Genomic DNA, 18,250 nt, shown 5'->3' on the forward strand with positions numbered 1-18,250 from the left:
CATTATTAAACATTAACGTTGTACCTTATATTAAAGCTATGCTGTTGTGTATGGACTTGATATGGATTTATAATGGGCCTTTTGGAATGGTTCTTCGAGAAACTGTCAGGATAATTTTGTTGACAAGGACAATAAAAGGAGTTGTTAACATAGAAAGTGGATTAACCGGGTTCCTGGTAAAGCATTTCGGTGTAACTTGTGCTGCAGTGACCAACCTGTTTTTCTACACCTGCTATTCATCCTTTTGTTACAGCCCTCTTGTACTGCTTGTTTAGCTGCCAGCGTACAGAGGTGAAATATTCTAAATGTTTATGGTCAGACTCTCCTTCTTGCCCAATATTACTTCTTCACTATTGCAAAAGAGACATGTTTGCCTTGTTTATTTATTTCATTGTAAAAGAAACAAAGATTACTCTGTTTTGTCCTTGTACAAAAGTCATATAAAGTACATCATCAGTTCACACTTGTGACGGATAATGTGTCACTAAAGCATCAGATATAAAACAATCACCTTCCTTATAGGGCGTTACATTGTTTTTTTGTTTTGTTTATGAAGTCGTCCTTAATATTTACTCCCAGAGTTTCTAATAATCTTGGGGATCATTTACCTTCCTATTCCCCCTGACAACTTTGACAGTTTTCATTTTGGGTTCATGTATTCTACACAAAAGTTATTGATTATGACCTCTAAAACAGCTGAAATAGCAAAGGCATGCATTATACATGAGGAGGAAGGTCACTGGGATCAAAATAGCTTTGATGCCTCTATCCATTGTTCATCTCTGTTTTCTTTAAAAAAAAAAAAAAAAAAAAAAAAAAGAACAGTTTATTTTTAGTAACCATTGACCCAGTTTCCAAGCACTTCTATTTACAGAATACTTTCTCTCACTTTTTGCCATTTGTGTAAAATATGCTACAACATGAATGTTAATAATAACACATACCGATTCTGTCTGACCTGCACAATGTTGGAGACATCTCTGATGTGCAAGGATTTATGACACTGACTATATGATTTGGCATGAATAACCAAATACTGAAAAGTGCTGTGCAATTTTTTTTTTTATCTTTGATTAAAAATTGTTTTTATTTCAAACATGTATGGATACTATGTGTTGTGTGGAGCATGGCTAGTCGTTTTATTTGTCATTCAGTGCAATATAGGCAGTGTTTTGCTATCTGACAATTACACATGTTTATTTGATGAAGTAAAAATAACACTACCAATTGCTAAGCACAAATTTTATATTAAACTACTAAGGCTGTGCTCTAGGAAAAAAATCGGTCAATATTTAGATATCAGTAAGCCTGTTTTTTTGCTGCAACATCTCATTTTATCTTTACATTTCTCCCTTCTCTTCATTCTATAGGGATACTGGCTTGAAGTAACCAGCCAGCTCCAAAGATGAATTTATCCCTCCCATGGTTTCTCATTAATCTTACCTGAAGTGGGAGGGTTTTATAACAAAAACAGAAAAAGAGTGAAGAGGACAGAACGTTTGTGGAGTTTAAACAGAAGCCATGAATCTTCATCAAGTCCTCACAGGGGCTGTCAACCCGGGGGACAATTGTTTCTCTGTTGGGAGCATCAACAATGTGCCTTTCACGGTAAGATATTTCAAGCTCTGGAAATATTTCCTCCCCAGCACTTTGGATGCTCTGATTCTTGGGGGGTGGTCAAACTGATTTGTCACAAAGCTGAATGAATTTTTGTTCGTTGTACTGTTCCCCCATGCAAAGAAAACACATGGCTCCAATCAACCTTCTTCATAGCAGATGTTTGTTTGTTTTTTAAATCAGCTTAGCAGGTAAATCTTTACTTCCCTTTATTACTAATCCTTAAAAGGATTTATTTTATTATTTGGAACTTTATTATGCATTGGAAATACTGAACTATCACATCTTCCTGCTTTGTCTCTCATCTTAACGAAAACAATAAGATGCTACTCCCTTATATCCTCTTGTAAAGGAGGTTCAGTCATAATGAATCACAGCTCATATGAGTATTTTCTTTGGAGAACAACAGAAATAGAGCAGATAAATCTAATCTTGTCTGCTTGAACTCCAGAGCGGTCATATGCTGGCATGTCTGATACATTGACACTGACTCTGGAGCAAGTTCAGGTCATGTGACCCTTAAAAAATTCTCTTTGGGTAAGTCTAAAGTGTCGTCGTCATCTTTCACCCCGTTTTTCTCTGTCTCTGTGTCTTCATAGGCTTATGCGTCGGGTTGTGATGTGGTGATTTTGGGTAGCAATTTTGAACGGCTGCAGATCATCCCAGGGGCCAAACATGGTAACATCCAGGTCGGCTGTGTCGACTGTTCGCTCCAGGGTGGACAGGTAAGAATAACTGAAAGGTGCTCGGTCCTTTTTGCTCCACAGGACTGAAAGTATTATTATATATTTTTGTACATAAATGATACACAATTTGGGATGATCAAATTCTTAAAACTGTTGTAATGTTCACAAAAATTGGTTACATTCATTTTGCTTTATCTTAGGGGGGCTTTTCCATTATTTGCTGTCTTTTAAAGCCCATACGAATAACCAGTCAATCATGAAAGTAACTGCCATGTTAATCAGTAAAGAAAATAATTGACAGTTGTACCATTAGCCAAAATTGTAATGTATAAGGTTCATCCTTCGCCTGTGTCAGTTGTTAAATCAGACTACAGCATGGCAGGGAAAAGAGACAAAAATCTCTTAAATCCAGATTAAGTCCAGACTTAATCTGAAAAAGCACAGAGCAGAAAATGTCTGAGTTCTTCTTTGACTTTGCCTCATTGTAATGACCACACAAGTGGGGCCACATAAAGCTAAGTTCATAGTTCATATTTAGTTTAAGTATTAAATTCTTTAGTATTTTTTTCTGTAGGTTAACTGGAGCTCTTTTGCACAGCAAATTAGTGCCAAACTCTTGCTCTTCATGTGTTGGCATCGTGTGTTTTCAGGAAAGGCAACATCAAAGGGTGGTTTAATGAACACGGGCTTCTTGTCAGCAGCTGTAAGGGCAGAAAAAACAACCAAGAAAGCCAGAAGTAGTACAACAATTCATATTTGTTGATTTCACAGTTTCAGTGGCACAGTTACCAAACTGGTTTAAAATGTTTGTATTACTAAAGGTTTTGTTGTGATATTTGTGTTTTTTTTTATTTAAAACCACAGATATGACATATTTGTTTTTGGTAGGTTGATATAGACTCAATGGTGTCTTTTGAAGTTTGATGTACTTTTTATCTCTGTAGAGGCAGTGCAAGGTCTTTTCTGTCTACAGTTTTCTCTTGCTACAGGTAGAATTTATTTAGTGATTTTTACTGAGTTTTGATATCTCTATCTATGAACATGAACCTGGACTTGGAGTTATGCTGGGCTGCTGGGAGCTTTTATGATGGAAAAGCTGTAAATAAGTTTGACTGAATCTTTAATTTCTGGGGGACTGTGTAGATTTTAATTAGTAAAAACTTTTGTAGTTTTTATGCTATCTTACCAATGTACAAACGTGTATTGGATTCTGCTTCAGCGTTTTGCATTGTATTAATTTCATAAACTGAAAAATTTCCAGAAGCAGTGTGTAGCATTTAGTAATAAGAAGTGGTAAAGTTTTTTAAATCGCAATCAATTTAGTAACATTGAGTAATACAACTGTGATCAGCTGCAAAGGACAAATCCAGGATTGCTACAACTGCATAAACTTAATTATAAAGATAATAAAGGCTGAAGTCATCAGTAATCTGGATTTATTGTTTTAACTGGGGAGGTAGCTTTGCTGAACAGCACACAGACCTGATAGAAATGAAAAATGCTCACTCAGTCTTTTCTTGCTTCCCTCGTGATGTTTAATCCAATTCAGTTGGGTCCAAAGTACCCACACATGCCTCCAGCATGGTCTAGCATCTGTTTAAGAATGCTAAGTTGGTATGCTTTGCCAGTTCCACTTTATTGGCCTGTGCTCACAGTGATATTTGCAATGCTATTAGTTTCAGCAGTACGTCCTGTTCACTAATTTGTTCAAGTTTAACGCACACCAAGAGCAAGACTCTACTGCTATGAAATGCATATATTTTTTAAATGAATTGTTGTGAAGAGTATAATTAGGTATAATAAAATAGTACTGCATTGTTTTGAGACATTTCTAAACTGGTTTGCATTAAAGCACCTTCTCTTTAAATCACAGCAAATGCAGAGTAACAGTTTGCAGACAACATTAAACTAGTAAAAGCAGAAATGCCTCTTTAGTTCAGGCCAAAGAAGAGTCGATCATCACAGAGAAGGAAATATAATGTTTTATCATAAATGTTTTGCTATTATAAAACAGTCTGGTATGAGTGTAACTACTTCCCACAGCTTTCTGCAGTATATGCTCTTGTACAGGTCTAACCACGTGAAATCAGGCTTTCTGCTCAAATATAATTAAATGTGTGGTGTTAAATGTGAATCTTGAGGTTTGACCTTAAGATGAAGCGTGGATTTTTATTTGCCTGACCAGTTGTATTTGCAGAAGCGTTTCCATCTGTGAATGCTTTCATGTAGGGGCACATCAGCTCACCGCAAGTGATTCACTACTTCAGAATATTCTGTTTTTCCTTTGATTCTTAGCACATTATTCACCCAGTTAAAGATACAGGGTTTTTTTTATGACCATGGAAATTTTAAGCCATTTGCAAAGTAATTATTTTTCTGTGTCTTCCCTAGCTAACACTTTAACATGTAGCTCTAATTAATCATGGAAGACATAATCATGTCTATGCATATGACATAGAATCTTGCTAACTCAACACTTGATTGTTAGATACTAAAAAACATATTTAGCTTGTTGTTCAGGCACTATTCACAGGAAGGATTCACAAGATGTGTTTTATATTTAGTCTATTGATCTATTTCTGTTCTCTGGCTGTTCATAATTATGTTTTTGTATAGAAAATGTTTAAAGTAATTTACAGTTTATAAAATTACTCTTTTTTACTTTTTTATGGGGGGATAATTAATCTGACTGGAGCATAATATGTGTACAGGCAATTCTCGGGTTGTGTGTTTCTCGACTTCCGTCGTTTAGACTTTTAAATAAATATAAATTTAAAAAAATGCTTATTTCAATTTGAATGTCTATTTGAATTGCCTGTACTGTTTTTCCATTAATATGATGTATATTACATGTATTTAGATTGTTATTTAGTGATTAAAGGGCTATTTAGCTGGTATTTAAGGGTAAAAATCCAACTTATGTGGAATTTGGGGTTCTGCCGCGGCGTATGAACAGAAATTGTTCGTAAACCGAGGACCGCCTGTCTAACATTTGTCTTTGCTTTACTCCGGACAGATTGCAGCTTCCTATGGAAGCATTGTGTGCGTGTTTAAGCCTGTTCAGCTCTCGGATCAGAAGGACACTTCATTGTCTGTAGGTAACATGCATCATACAGTCAGTAATACTCAGATGAACCACAGAACAAATATCGTCTTTCTGAGGAAACTCTCTGAATGTTTGGAATAAACTGAATGCGTTCTTCAGAACCAGCTAAAATAAAGTGACATGCAGTAAATTTCACAGGAGAATATGTTTTCCAGACACATAGTCACACACAATTTATATAAGTCTTACAGTAATTATTATCTTGAATGTTTTGTTATTGCTCAACTGTGAATGAAGATCCTGCCTGCAAACACTGTTTCCTTTTAGATAATCAGAAATGCAGCTACTGCTTCTGTTTTGCAGAAGTTCTGTATTTTTTCATTGCAATCCATGCGGTCTGCTCACATGGGACTCACATGAAACCAGCTGTTGCTTGTGTAATTGCTGCAATTGCAGTACCACTGAAATAGTTGGCTTAAGGAAACAATTCATTCTAAACTTTTTCCAAGTCTAACAAAAAAAGTTTTGATTTAAATGTTAACGTTTTTCATTGTTCAGAAATTGAGCTGCCAGTGGCAGAAGACTGGTCAGTTTGTATTGGAGTCTATGGTACGGAACCTGGCCTGGCACCCCACAGGTACTTAAATGCATCACGCCGTCTCAGCACAACACATTCATGTCCACAATTAGAGGAAGAGTTAATAATTATTCCAGCATATAAATCTTCTCTGCAATGTATCGACACTTTCTTTCTTTAAAAGTATTTTTCTGTGCGCAGGTAGTACTCTCTTAACAGGCTCTAGTAGCCTCCAGTTATGGTCTAACATTGATGGTGGAAAAAATGAAGAGGAGGAAAGAGGAAAACAAGCAGAAATGACCATGCAAGACTCTAATTCTGCCTGGAGGTGTATCTGGCAGAGCAAGTAAGAATAGAGATGTTCCAAATCCTTGAATAATGGTATTTTCTGCTGTCAGCTGAGATTTTGATTAAACTACTGTTTTTTATCTTTTTTTTTTTTTTTACCTGATGTGTTTTTCTCATAATTTTCTCTATGTACATGTCTTATTGTGCACTGTTTGTTTAATTTTTTATTATTATTATTGTTATTATTATTATTATTATTATTAATATGATTAACTCACTTTATTTGTCTTTTTTCCTGTATGAAGGACTGCTTCACCAGTCAGTTTTATGAAATTTTCTCCTGACGGGGAATTCTTTGCTACAGCTGGACAGGTGAGGGGCTTTTACCTGGAGATGCTAAACCTGTATACATTTTGATGCAAAAGAGAATCTAAGATATATTTTTTATGTGGACACAATACTCCAGTATATTTAGTAGCTGACTTATGACTGATTTTTTGTTTGATAACCAGTTGACTAAGAAATAGCAACATCCTGTTTCTGTTCCTCCTTTTTAGGATGACTGCTTGGTAAAGGTGTGGTACAGTACCAGCAAGTGGAAATCAGGTGTTGCCAGGTTATTCACACCTCCAGAAGCTAGTGTGAGTGTCCAGGGAGAACTGGCCTTTTCCTTCATCTATCTGGCCCATCCCCGCTCAGTTACTGGGTTCTCTTGGAGGAAGACGAGCAAGCATATGCCACGGTATGAACACTTATCTTTACACATATATGAGCCCTCTCCACTGCCTTGTATAATTTCTTTATTCCTCTGATACATTTTAACATTAGCCTATTAAGCTGCATAACCATGAGAAAATAAATAAATAGTAGAACCAATAAATCAAGAGCTTCCAGCATTTCACCTCAGTCTTCACTTTGCATAACCTCATTTACTGTTCATTTAAACACAATGCGCTGTTTACCGTAATGAGTGTTTTGTGTCATGCTGTATTAAATTCTGCATTACAGATAACATCCAATTCACTGTCTTTCACCTAATATTATGCTTGACTTGTTCTTCACTTCATTCTCATTCAGCTCGCATTTTTCTTTTTGGTGTAGATTTATAAAAGCATTATTGATGAGTGAAAGTACAATATTCTCCAGCAGAGATCGGTGTTAACTCTTCATTCTTACCTTGTTTTGTGTTTTTCTCTCCAAAAAGAGGTGCAGTCTGTAATGTTCTGCTCACCTGCTGTAAGGACAGCGTTTGTCGACTTTGGGCAGAGACGTTGTTGCCTGGTGACAGCCTCCTGTCTGGTCACCATAACAACCACACTTCTGGCCAAAATGGTGAAACACCTAGATATGCTGCCTCATCTTGGAAAAACAGCTGCAATGGAAAAACACAAGGCGCAACAACACAGGAAGTAAGTGACTCTGGTTTTTTTGCTTGAAAAAAGGCTGCCTGTTAATTTAAGCAAACTTTACTAGAGTGAATATAATCTAGTAAATCAGTTTAGTAATAACAGTTTCAGTCATGAACATTTAAACATTTAGCTACTGATATAAACTGATTATTTGTTGTGGGGAAGCAACTCAAACGACACAGAGGAAAAGGGCTAAGACAGAGCTAAAAACCCAAAACCAACAGAGGCTGGATGATGCTAAAAGGAAAGATTAATCATGTCAAAATGTTTTTTTTTTGTTTTTTGTTTTTAAAAAAAAGAAAATTAGCATAAAAGCCAAAACCCTGAAACGATAAAAGAAAAAGAAAAAAATCCTGGTTGTATTTCATAGTCTAATCGTTAAATTAAAAACATTTTCTCTTCCTGCTTTTTCTTTAACTGCTAAATTGAATAAACTTGTTTTTCTTTAGCTCTAAGTGGGTAGATCTCAGTAAGTGTCAGATTTTTACCTCCTTCTATTCAGACCTAACTTGTCTATTTAAGTCATCAGTAGTTTAATGAATATCTGACACTGACCTTGCTGATACATCTGGATTCTGATTTCTTTTCTTTTAATGTAATGACAAATGATGTAAGTTGTAGCTCACTGCTCAACCACCATACCCCATCCCCCAACCCCCCCCTAAAGTAACCAAAAGCAGTACCAAGATCCCCTTCAGCTTGAACATTTATTGCGGTTATAGGTCTCACTGATTCTTTAAAAGCCCAGGGGACATTAGATTACAGGAAACATAGATATGCAAATTTCTTCTGTGCCTTGAGGACAATCTGCAAGACTACCTGTGTGGAATTATTCATTATAAATCAGACTGTGCTAGATGTTTGAGGAAGGCTGTGTTTATTTTCAGATCAGTTTTTCTCACTAAGGCTGAATGGATGACAAATCCAAAATACGAATTAAAGTAATGAAGCCTTTCTTAATAAGAAATGTCTTTAGAGTATCCTCCACCACAGTTTAATTCTTTCTACCTATATGAACACATTTTTAGAGGTTTTTGTGACTGAATGTTATACATTATAATAATACATCCAGGGTCAGGTGGCGGTTAACAAGCGTTCAGACTGCTGTGCAGGAGTCATGAGCAAACTTGAAGCCATTCGCCCTTTTGGTCAGCAAATGATGGCAACTTTGGTTTAATTTGAGAGAATTAGGCATTGAGCTTTAACTGAAGCTTCAACTCGGTGTGACCGTTAACCGAATCTTAAGCTTTCAATTTGTCTTTGTGAGTGTTACACAACCTACTGCTTATACTGTCCTTTAATGTCAACCACTTTCCCACAGTGAGAGGTTTTCTGTGGCTTTGTGACTTAATTACAGTTCAAACATCAGAAACATTTAATTAAATATCCATCTCTAAGAGAAACACTCATTTACCAAAGCAGAGCGAGAGCAAAGAGGAGAAAAGTGAAAACCTTTAGCTTTCATGAAGTGTCTAATTTACTGCAACCTCCTGTACAAAGTAAAACTATTTTCACCATTTTATCCTATAACATGTAATAGGTGTAAGAAAAGTATTTAATATTATTCACTTTGAAGTTTTTTAAGGTTCTTTATATCTGTTGAGATTGAAATCTACTCTTAGTCCATTTCCAGTTGCAGGTGAAAACCTCTAATAAACTTGATGAATGTTTTCTTCACAGTTCAGTTTTCAAGAATCCTGGCATTCCTCCTTTTATCGGGATATTCCCCAGCCCTCGCTGACTGGATGCCTGCCTCACCATCAGAACCAACATTACAATCATAAGAGGAGCAACAGTGGGATGCCCCATGCTAACGCTCTCTGCCACTTCCACATCGCTGCAAGCATCAATCCAGCCACAGGTTAGACTCTCCCACTGCATCTTTTTCTTCACCAAATTATTCAAACTTTCTGGCTTATTTAAGACTTTGCAATAGTCCAAGTTATGCTTAAAGTCTAAGACACATTATTCAGCCCGCTTAAACAAAATCCACTGCAGGTCAGAGAGTTTCACCTCTGTTTTGTTTCCACAGAAACAGTATTTATTTTTTCTTCTTCTTCTTCTTCTTCACATTGCCTCAATCTGTTTTGTAAAATTCCAGTAAGCTTCTCTGCTCAGAGCCTCTTGGAGTGGTTATGAGTATTTTGTTTTCTTTGTGGTTTTTGAGGGTCAGCTTAATTTGACCTAAATTTGGGCAAAAACTTGTAGCTTGATTCTGCCTTGAGGGTAAGAAGTCTTGTAGGATTGCTTGAACTATGTTTAAGTGTAGAAACTACAAAGCACATTTATATTTATGAATGTTAACATACTGCAACATATTTCTATCCAGTATCTCTGCAGCTGTTCATAATATTTTTATTTTTTAAAATAAATCTACTTTCAAACGATTCTCAGACATTCCCCTGTTGCCCTCCATCTCCTCTATGAATGCTGTGGATGATGAGGAGCCTGGAAGTCCATTTACTGTCCACTGGCTCAACAACAAGGAGCTTAACTTCACCTTAGCCATGGAAGTCTTCCTGCAGCAGCTCAGAGGCAGTTTAGAACAAAATGACTGCCCAAATGAAGGTACAAAAAACAGTTTACTGTCAGACATCAAACTAAACTACAGGATAAACATTGGACTTTGGCATAATGTTGGCTTTTCCTGGTCTGCGTTATTTTCTAGAACCTGAAGATGAAGATAACTTTGATGAAGAAGATAACAGTAGCAGACCAACTGAGCCCCAAGGGTTTGAGGGTGCGGAGCTTCCTTTCGCTGCTGTTGAGCACCAAGTGGATGTTTTATTAGAGGAGTGGAATAAAGGAGCTGACATGCTGTTCAGTATACATCCAATGGATGGCTCCTTGTTAGTTTGGAATGTGGACTGGCTAGATGAATACCACCCAGGCATGTTCAGGCAAGCACAGGTAGGTTTCCATTAATGCTCTATTATATATACACTGAACACTATTATGTTTTAATTATTTAATTAAGTTATTCTGTTATCTTATTAACAAACTATTTAAATTTCTTGTCCACAAATCATTACACGCATTGCAGCAGTGAAACATGTGGACAGTATTACTCATTAAAAATGAATCGTAAGGGCTTCTGTGCAATTATATCCTAACTGGTGTGTAAAATGGTGGGAATTGCATGACAGTGGTTAGTTAAAGGAGTCCCAGGTTTCATAGACATTTAGATAGATTCAAGCCAGGCTGCCTAGGTTAGGTGGAATAGATAATATCTTGGATTATAATTTGCAAACCTTGTCATTCTGACTTCTTTTTAATGGAAATAAGAGTTTTTACGTTTTGTTTCTACTTGAACTCCTTTGTTAAAGCTATATTACATGTTATCTGTAGATTGATGAGTTGTTATTACTAGATGCAATATTACAATTTTACTTACTTTGGATTACATTGCTGTGATGCCCCCCCCTCCCTCTCTTAGGTGTCATTTGTATCCCGTATTCCTGTAGCGTTCCCTACAGGTGATGCAATCTCTCTGAGCCACAGTGTGGTCATGTATGCCTGCAACAAGAATGTGGACTTGGCCATCCAGCATGGCAGACAGCGGCTCCCTGGGAGCTCTTTGACTCAAAACAAATCTGCTCTAATAAGCTACGGAGGTCAAGGAAAAGCCGCACCTGGCAGTAGTCTTCGTCTCAGCATTTTCACCCCAAACGTGCTCATGATCTCCAAACATGACGACGGCTCTCTAAATCAGTGGGCGGTCAGTTTTGCAGAGGACTCTGCTTTCTCCACCGTGCTCAGCGTTTCTCACAAATCTCGCTACTGTGGCCACCGTTTCCACCTCAATGACCTGGCCTGTCACTCGGTACTCCCTCTCCTCCTCACCACCTCACACCATAATGCCTTGAGGACCCCAGAGGCAGACAGTATTCTGGCTCCTCCAGAGGCCTACTCCACTGGTGTCTCTTATTCCACATCTCTGCCTTGTGGGTCACGACCTAGCCGGGTGTCCTTAGGCGGGGTTTCTCAGGATCCCAACGCAATCTACAGCGAGCTGATTTTATGGCGAGTGGACCCGGTTGGTCCCCTGTCTCTGTCAGGCGGGGTCTCTGAGCTTGCGAGAATAAATTCTCTTCACGCATCAGCGTTTGCTAATGTAGCCTGGCTGCCCACACTCATTCCCAGCAGCTGTCTAGGTGAGAATTTTTTCTTTAAATTATTTGTAGATTGCTCTGTACTTTATTCAGTTTCTTTTGAAGCGTAACCGTTTAAGTAAACACAGCTTCTTATTTATTTATTTGTTTATTCTTGTTAACCAGAAGTTATATTAGTTATTTCACAATAAGGAAAATACACCCATTTATTTCTGAAAGATCAACTTTAACTGAGTGACTGATATTTGGACATTAAATCATACATTTTAGAGCAGTTTTTATGTCACTTCATTTTCATTTGTATATAACTACAACACTTGTGAAAGCACCCGATTTCACTTTAAAACTTCAATTAAGATGCTATTTTTATAATGGATACATGGTCTCATAACACTTTACACATTTCTGCATTCAGAGATGTAGACTATTAGAGGAGACGGGGCATTCTTTGTAGTCGGTCTGAGACCCTGTAATGCTCTGCCCCTCCATGTCCGAATTGCCTCCACAGTGGAGTGCTTTAAGTCTCGTATAAAGGCGCACTTTTATTTTTTTACTTTTAACACTGCATAAGTTGTGCAGTCCTTTGTGTCTTTAATTTTTTTAATGTTATTTTATTGGGTATTTATTTATTTTAAATTGTTCTACCTGTTCTGTCTATTTTAATTACTTTATTATGTTATTTTTATTTTGTGATATTTGACTCTGTGCTGCATGTTTAAAAATGTGCTTTATAAATAAAGTGGATTGGATTTTTCTGAAGTTGTTTAGACTTGGTGAATCTCAGCACTCTGCATTCATTACTTCTGTTCATCTTCTGTCTTTAGGTGTGTACTGTAACTCCCCCAGCGCCTGCTTTGTTGCAAGTGATGGCCAATCACTGAGGCTCTATCAGGCCGTTATCGAGGCTAAGAAACTCCTGAGTGAGCTCTCCAATCCTGAGATATCAGTGAGTCATTAAAAAGATTTTTTCAACAAATTAGGACCAAAGTGTAACTAACAGAATTATACCACATGTGGATCATAAGACCAATAGCAAAGTTCCATGACTGAATATTGAAAGTTAATGATCTGCACTTAGTCTTTCTTTTCTTATTATTAGTCGGAGCTTACAGAGTTATTTACAGTGTGTTTTTATTAATATTTTCACATACAAACTCATAATATTCATAGTTCAGCTAAAAAGAAACATGTACCTTTACTATCTGTAGCCCCTTGCATTTTAGTGTGTTCCCCAAGAACCAGCTTACTCATAACAGTGCCTGAAGAAGCTTCTGATTACGAGAAAAACTGCTCTGTTACTTGATCCAAAGCTTCCCCAGACATTACACTTTAGGCAAACCATTTCAGCTTTACAACACTTATTTCTGAATATGTCAAGATATTTTGTTCATTTGTTTCACATCAGAAATATGTTGGTGAGGTGTTCAACATTATCAGTCAGCAGTCCACAGCAAAACCAGGCTGTATCATAGAACTGGATGCCATCACTGACTTTGTAAGTATGCATGGCACTCTGTCTGTGCTAGCCCTTTCTCTTGTCTCTGTTTTTAATCTAAACCTTGAAGCGGAGGTATTAAATGAAATATTACAAAGGTTTTAGCTGGGTTCCACACCATTCATGGTAGGAAATATTCTGCAGTAGTCATGTGAGTCTCTGAAAGGTTAAACTAGAATAAACAAAAACTGATGCAGAGCAAACATTCTCTCGTCCCCCTAGGGCAGCGTGTGTGCATGTGCATGCATATATTTGACATGAGCACAGCCGGTGTCTTTGTATTTTTGCGTATACTCACCATAGTAGATAAAATTGTTCAGTGCCTGCTTTTTATTTAGTTTGATCACACCTGCTGCCATTCTTAACAGCAAGGGAAGGAGACCCAGCTCCTGCACGTCTTTGAGGAGGATCTAATCCTTGGCAGTGTGAGAACAGAGGACACACCAAAAACTCCTGATTCGCCTCTTAAAGGTATCTATAATATTATTAATGTAGATATGTTTTAGGATTCCTCAGGACCTTACAGCATTAATGCATTTTCTCTGTTTCTCTGTGTTTTTTTTTTTTTGCAGCCTCTACTGAACCCTCCTTCTCAGCACGGTTTTTTTTGGTCGTGGTAGAGTTGACCCCAACAGGCCGCTCACTCCTCCACATGTGGCATCTCCATCTTGCAGCTCTCCCAGTCACCATGGGTGAGCAAATCTTCTGTTCCTGAATGTTTTCTGTCCTGTTTATTTTTTTTAATCGACTTTAGTGAACAGCAGTCTTAAAAAAAAAACAGTTTCATAACAAGAAGAGATACTTTATGAAATTTTCCTTATCCCGAAAGGAGCAGCAACTCTGCTTTTAAGTGCTAAATTTGTTCTTCATTGACCTGGTTTTCAAAGCCATTTTGAAATCCAGCACTGACTGTACATTTTGTTACTCCTTTTAAGTGTTTTTTCACTCAGTTACACTTGATGAGACATTATCATCTTGCACAGAGTTTTCACATAATCACATTTTCTGCTGTATTTTAACTTGATGCAATCTGTAATGGTTTGAGGACCACCAGTACTGTAACATCTGCTTGCACAGTTTACACATGGTGATGAAGTTTCAGTGTCTGTTCCAGAGTATTCTGTGAAAATGAATCTTGTGGAGTAGCTTTGATGGAAATTTGTCTGAGCTGCTCTTCTGTCTTTATCCCATCAGAGGAAACCACAACGCAGAAGGAAACCACCCCAGCTTCTCCTCTGAACACCTCTCAGTTCATCTTTGATGCACTCAGTTCTCCAGTTATTCAGAAGAGTAAACCCTGCACTTCCAATCTTCAGAGTGCTTATCGCCTCAGCCTTTCAACAAACAAGCTGTGCTGCCAAGAAATGACTCTTCCAACAGGGGTGGAAGCTATCAGCATCACCCCCTCGGCAGGTGAGGAGCAACACGATTGTGCGCTCTTTAATCTAATTTTAGTTCCATTTTATTGTACAGCACTTTGTTTATCCACAACCTTGTTTTTAAGTTCTTTATATATTAAGATAGCGTGGTTGATGATCACTTTTTCTAGTAATGAGAACTGACATGCACATCTGCTAAGGTGTTTATTTTAGGTTGCAAATTTAACTTAATATGTAAAGAACTGGTGCCGCAGTTAGGACATAATTTAAGACCCTGGTTAGATTATCTTTATTGGAATACTTTACTGCTCCTATACTGAGCAATAAAAAGCTTCCCCAAGGATGCATTAAAAACAGCAAGCAGTAGGGTGTCTTTAAAGTAGTCTCATTAGCTCTTGTTAGAAAGAGAAAATTGCTGGAATTTGTTACTTTTTTCCCCCCAATTTTTATCCAAACATATCAATGAAATAACCTCCATTTTAATGCAGTATTTTCCTGTTTTTTTTAGAATAAACGCATCAAGTTTGTTAGACTTGCAGAGTAAGAATCTTCTTGCTGTGGTCCAGGGACATTTCATTGTGAGAGGATAACTAGATTGCATTGAAAAGATTGGAGACTTAACCACTGGAACACTTCCATTCTGCCATTTCAATTTCTTCAACCAAAGAAAAACATCTTTCCCGTGACCTTTAAGTTGTAACAAAAACAACAATAGTTTCACTTCTTCCACTCCTGCTCTTGATGTTTACCTTTGTGCTTATAGCCAACTTTGTCAGGCAGCAAGAGGAGGCTGCAATAACTGTTAAGTTAACTAAAACACATGACTGACAAAGAAAAGGAGGATTTGCTCTGTCCGTGTGATATTGGATGTTGATAAGATTTATTTTAGAAAATCCAGGTTTTTGAAATTCAACAAAAGTCAAGTTTATGTATTAGCACATTCAAAACAGACTTTTGCGTAAAACCTCACTAATTTAGAAGCAAATGGGTAAAACTTTGTTTTTAGACAAGTTTTTGGTGAGGTCCTGATGTGGAGGGAAAGGCAGTTAATCAGTTTAGGGATAAAAAGTAAAAAAAAAAAATCTCACATGATACATTTTTAGCTTGACTTGAGACCAACCAGAATCATCTGGTCAGCAGATCTTAAGAAGTGCTCTGGAAGAAGTTGGTACAGTTAACAGGTCAAAAAGTTAAGGTGTTAACCAAGATGCTCACAAAGATATAGAAACAACAAGATCATGAAGAGCCCTCTAAAACCCATTGCAGATCTAAAATTGGTGGGATGATTGGATGCACATGTGCCTGTTGAGGCACATTTTGAATGAACTGCAGATGAAACAGCAGAGACTGACTCAAACCTCAGTATGATGAAAGCCTGGATGACTGTCAAAATCAAACAATAAGAGGAATAGTTTAAACTTTGACAGACTGAAATAAGCTGACTGACAGTCGTGTTCATTTATTTGTCAGATGATCAAAAAGCATGATCAGAAAGGATTCATGGGTTTTTACCGAGCTTCCTACATTTTCTAGGTGTATTACATTTTAGAGCACAAACGATAAAAGAAAAACTTGCTTTATAATATTCAATGTTGCTTTTCTTTTAAGGTCACTTGAGTGCATCGTGTTCTCTACCAGCTCGTCGTGTGCCTTACCTCCTCGCTACTTCCTGTTCTGATGGAAAGGTGCGCTTCTGGAGGTGTAACGCTGTCTCAACAGAGGCCTGCAGTTTGGACAATTTGGTGTACCAATGGGAGGAGTGGCCTCTCCTGGTTGAGGAGAGACTTCCTAATAGCAGCGCTGTAAGTGTGCCCGGTCGGCCGGTCAAGGTGAGCTGCTGTCACACGGGACGGTTTGCGGTTGCCTACAGGCAAACACCAAACACACCCCTGAACTCAACACCTCAACCAAGCTCTCACGGACTGCCAACTTCTCCTCCTACCTTGGCATCCTCTCCATATGTAAACTGCAACAACACCCATGTGATTCCAACTCTAACTATACATCCAAGCCCCAGTCTCCTTCTAAGCAATAACCCAGCAAGCACACGAGAACCACCAGTCCACATCAGCATCTTCCAGTGTGAGTCCACTGGTGGTTCACAATGGATTTTAGAGCAGACCATAGTGTTGGACAGCACAGATCCAACTTCCAACTCTGCTCCTAGCAGCAGTTCAGCTGGAAGTGCCAACATTCCATGTAATATAGACTTCTCTATGCCTAATGAGAACTGTCTGGGTTCTTCTGGTAAGAGCCTGGTTCATTTAGACTGGGTCTCCCAAGAGGATGGATCACATGTTCTGACTGTTGGTATTGGGACAAAGATTTATATGTATGGGCGTCTGTCTGGGAAGCCTCCAGAACTGGTTCTGTCGACTGATGTCAGTAGAGACCAAAGCTTGTCTCACCTGGTTCTGCTTCGATCGGTCACTCTGGTTTCGTCCGTTGAAGGTTCATTACCTATCCCAGTCTCCCTCTCCTGGGTCCGAGATGGAATCTTGGTGGTGGGCATGGACTGTGAGATGCACGTCTACTCCCAGTGGCAGCCCCCAGTACCTCCCAAACCAAATGCAGCAATCGTCCAAGACACAGATATCAGCAGCAGCTTCTCCTCTATAGTCTCAGCAGTTCGACAGTGCCAAGAGGAAAGTCTCAGTTCTGTGACTCCCACATCTGCACTGGCTCCTCCCAAAAGGGCCCTGACAAGATCAATGATGAGTCTGGCTCAGAAACTCAGTGGAAAGAAAACAGTTTACGACCTGCCTGTAGAGATGGAAGATGCTGGGCTTTTTGAGGCAGCTCACCAACTCTTCCCCACTTTACCCCAGTACCATCCCGTACAGTTGCTGGAGCTCATGGACCTTGGAAAGGTAAATAAAATAAATTACTCTGTTACTATCAACTGGTGTAATGCCATTTTGAATATGGTGCAACCCAGGTTTCTTTGTTTTTTTAATTTGTACACATGTGGAAAATGTCTTAATAGAATACTACATGCAGCCAATAGAATTAATCTATAAGGGGAATGCATCCATGTCAACAGAGATGTCATGTATCCAGGTTAAACCTATCAAATGCCAACATAATATTTGACTTTATGTAACAGGTTAAGGTTTTTCAGTGAACATTTTTGTGCACAATGGTTTCTGCTTTTTAACAATGAATATCAATATTGCAGAATATTTTGATCAACAATGGCCCATATGTGCCACAGATATCTTACATGAAAGCCACTGACTGTCATGAAAGTATTACAGGCAGGTTTGGAAAGATGGAAAGCTACAGTGAATAAAATGAAGTGAAAACATAAGATAAACATAACGCATGTGATTGTTGTGAGCCAGAGGAGCAAAGCTAATCTTAACCAAAGCAGTTGCTCTATTGTCAAACACAATCAAGTCTTGTGTTGTTTGTTTTGACTGACTCACTGGGAACAGAGGTGCTTGTACTGAGAGCATTATTTACGCATATTTGCCCACATTTCATTGCAGTGTGTCTATATCGGGTTTTATAAATGCTTGAGAGGTTGTGGGTGATGGTACCTTAGTTGTTCTCATCAAAACTACTCCAAGCAACTACTCTGTTGCCTTTTCTTTGGATGCTTGTAATAGGCCCAAGAAGTTTAAAGGGAATGCAATGAA

At 38.1% G+C, this 18,250-nt stretch overlaps 1 protein-coding gene across 1 annotated transcript in view; it reads left to right on the plus strand.

The window, feature by feature from the left end:
• Positions 1–1,521: 1,521 nt before the first annotated feature.
• The window catches only part of dmxl1 (Dmx like 1), a gene marked incomplete at its 5' end in the record, with an annotated part of 50,083 nt that continues 33,354 nt past the window's right edge, over positions 1,522–18,250 (plus strand). Inside the window, 18 exons of the mRNA XM_079251606.1 lie at positions 1,522–1,608; positions 2,217–2,342; positions 5,320–5,397; positions 5,908–5,986; positions 6,128–6,272; positions 6,520–6,586; positions 6,772–6,956; positions 7,419–7,623; positions 9,304–9,484; positions 10,018–10,191; positions 10,292–10,533; positions 11,060–11,777; positions 12,560–12,681; positions 13,141–13,230; positions 13,599–13,701; positions 13,803–13,922; positions 14,425–14,643; positions 16,218–17,479. Of these exons, the coding sequence (XP_079107732.1) occupies positions 1,522–1,608; positions 2,217–2,342; positions 5,320–5,397; positions 5,908–5,986; positions 6,128–6,272; positions 6,520–6,586; positions 6,772–6,956; positions 7,419–7,623; positions 9,304–9,484; positions 10,018–10,191; positions 10,292–10,533; positions 11,060–11,777; positions 12,560–12,681; positions 13,141–13,230; positions 13,599–13,701; positions 13,803–13,922; positions 14,425–14,643; positions 16,218–17,479 (4,203 nt within the window). The remainder of the gene's footprint in view (positions 1,609–2,216; positions 2,343–5,319; positions 5,398–5,907; positions 5,987–6,127; positions 6,273–6,519; positions 6,587–6,771; positions 6,957–7,418; positions 7,624–9,303; positions 9,485–10,017; positions 10,192–10,291; positions 10,534–11,059; positions 11,778–12,559; positions 12,682–13,140; positions 13,231–13,598; positions 13,702–13,802; positions 13,923–14,424; positions 14,644–16,217; positions 17,480–18,250) is intronic.

The sequence above is a fragment of the Telmatherina bonti genome, assembly GCF_933228915.1.
Source record: "Telmatherina bonti genome assembly, chromosome: 13".
Classification (NCBI taxonomy): Eukaryota; Metazoa; Chordata; class Actinopteri; order Atheriniformes; family Telmatherinidae; genus Telmatherina; species Telmatherina bonti.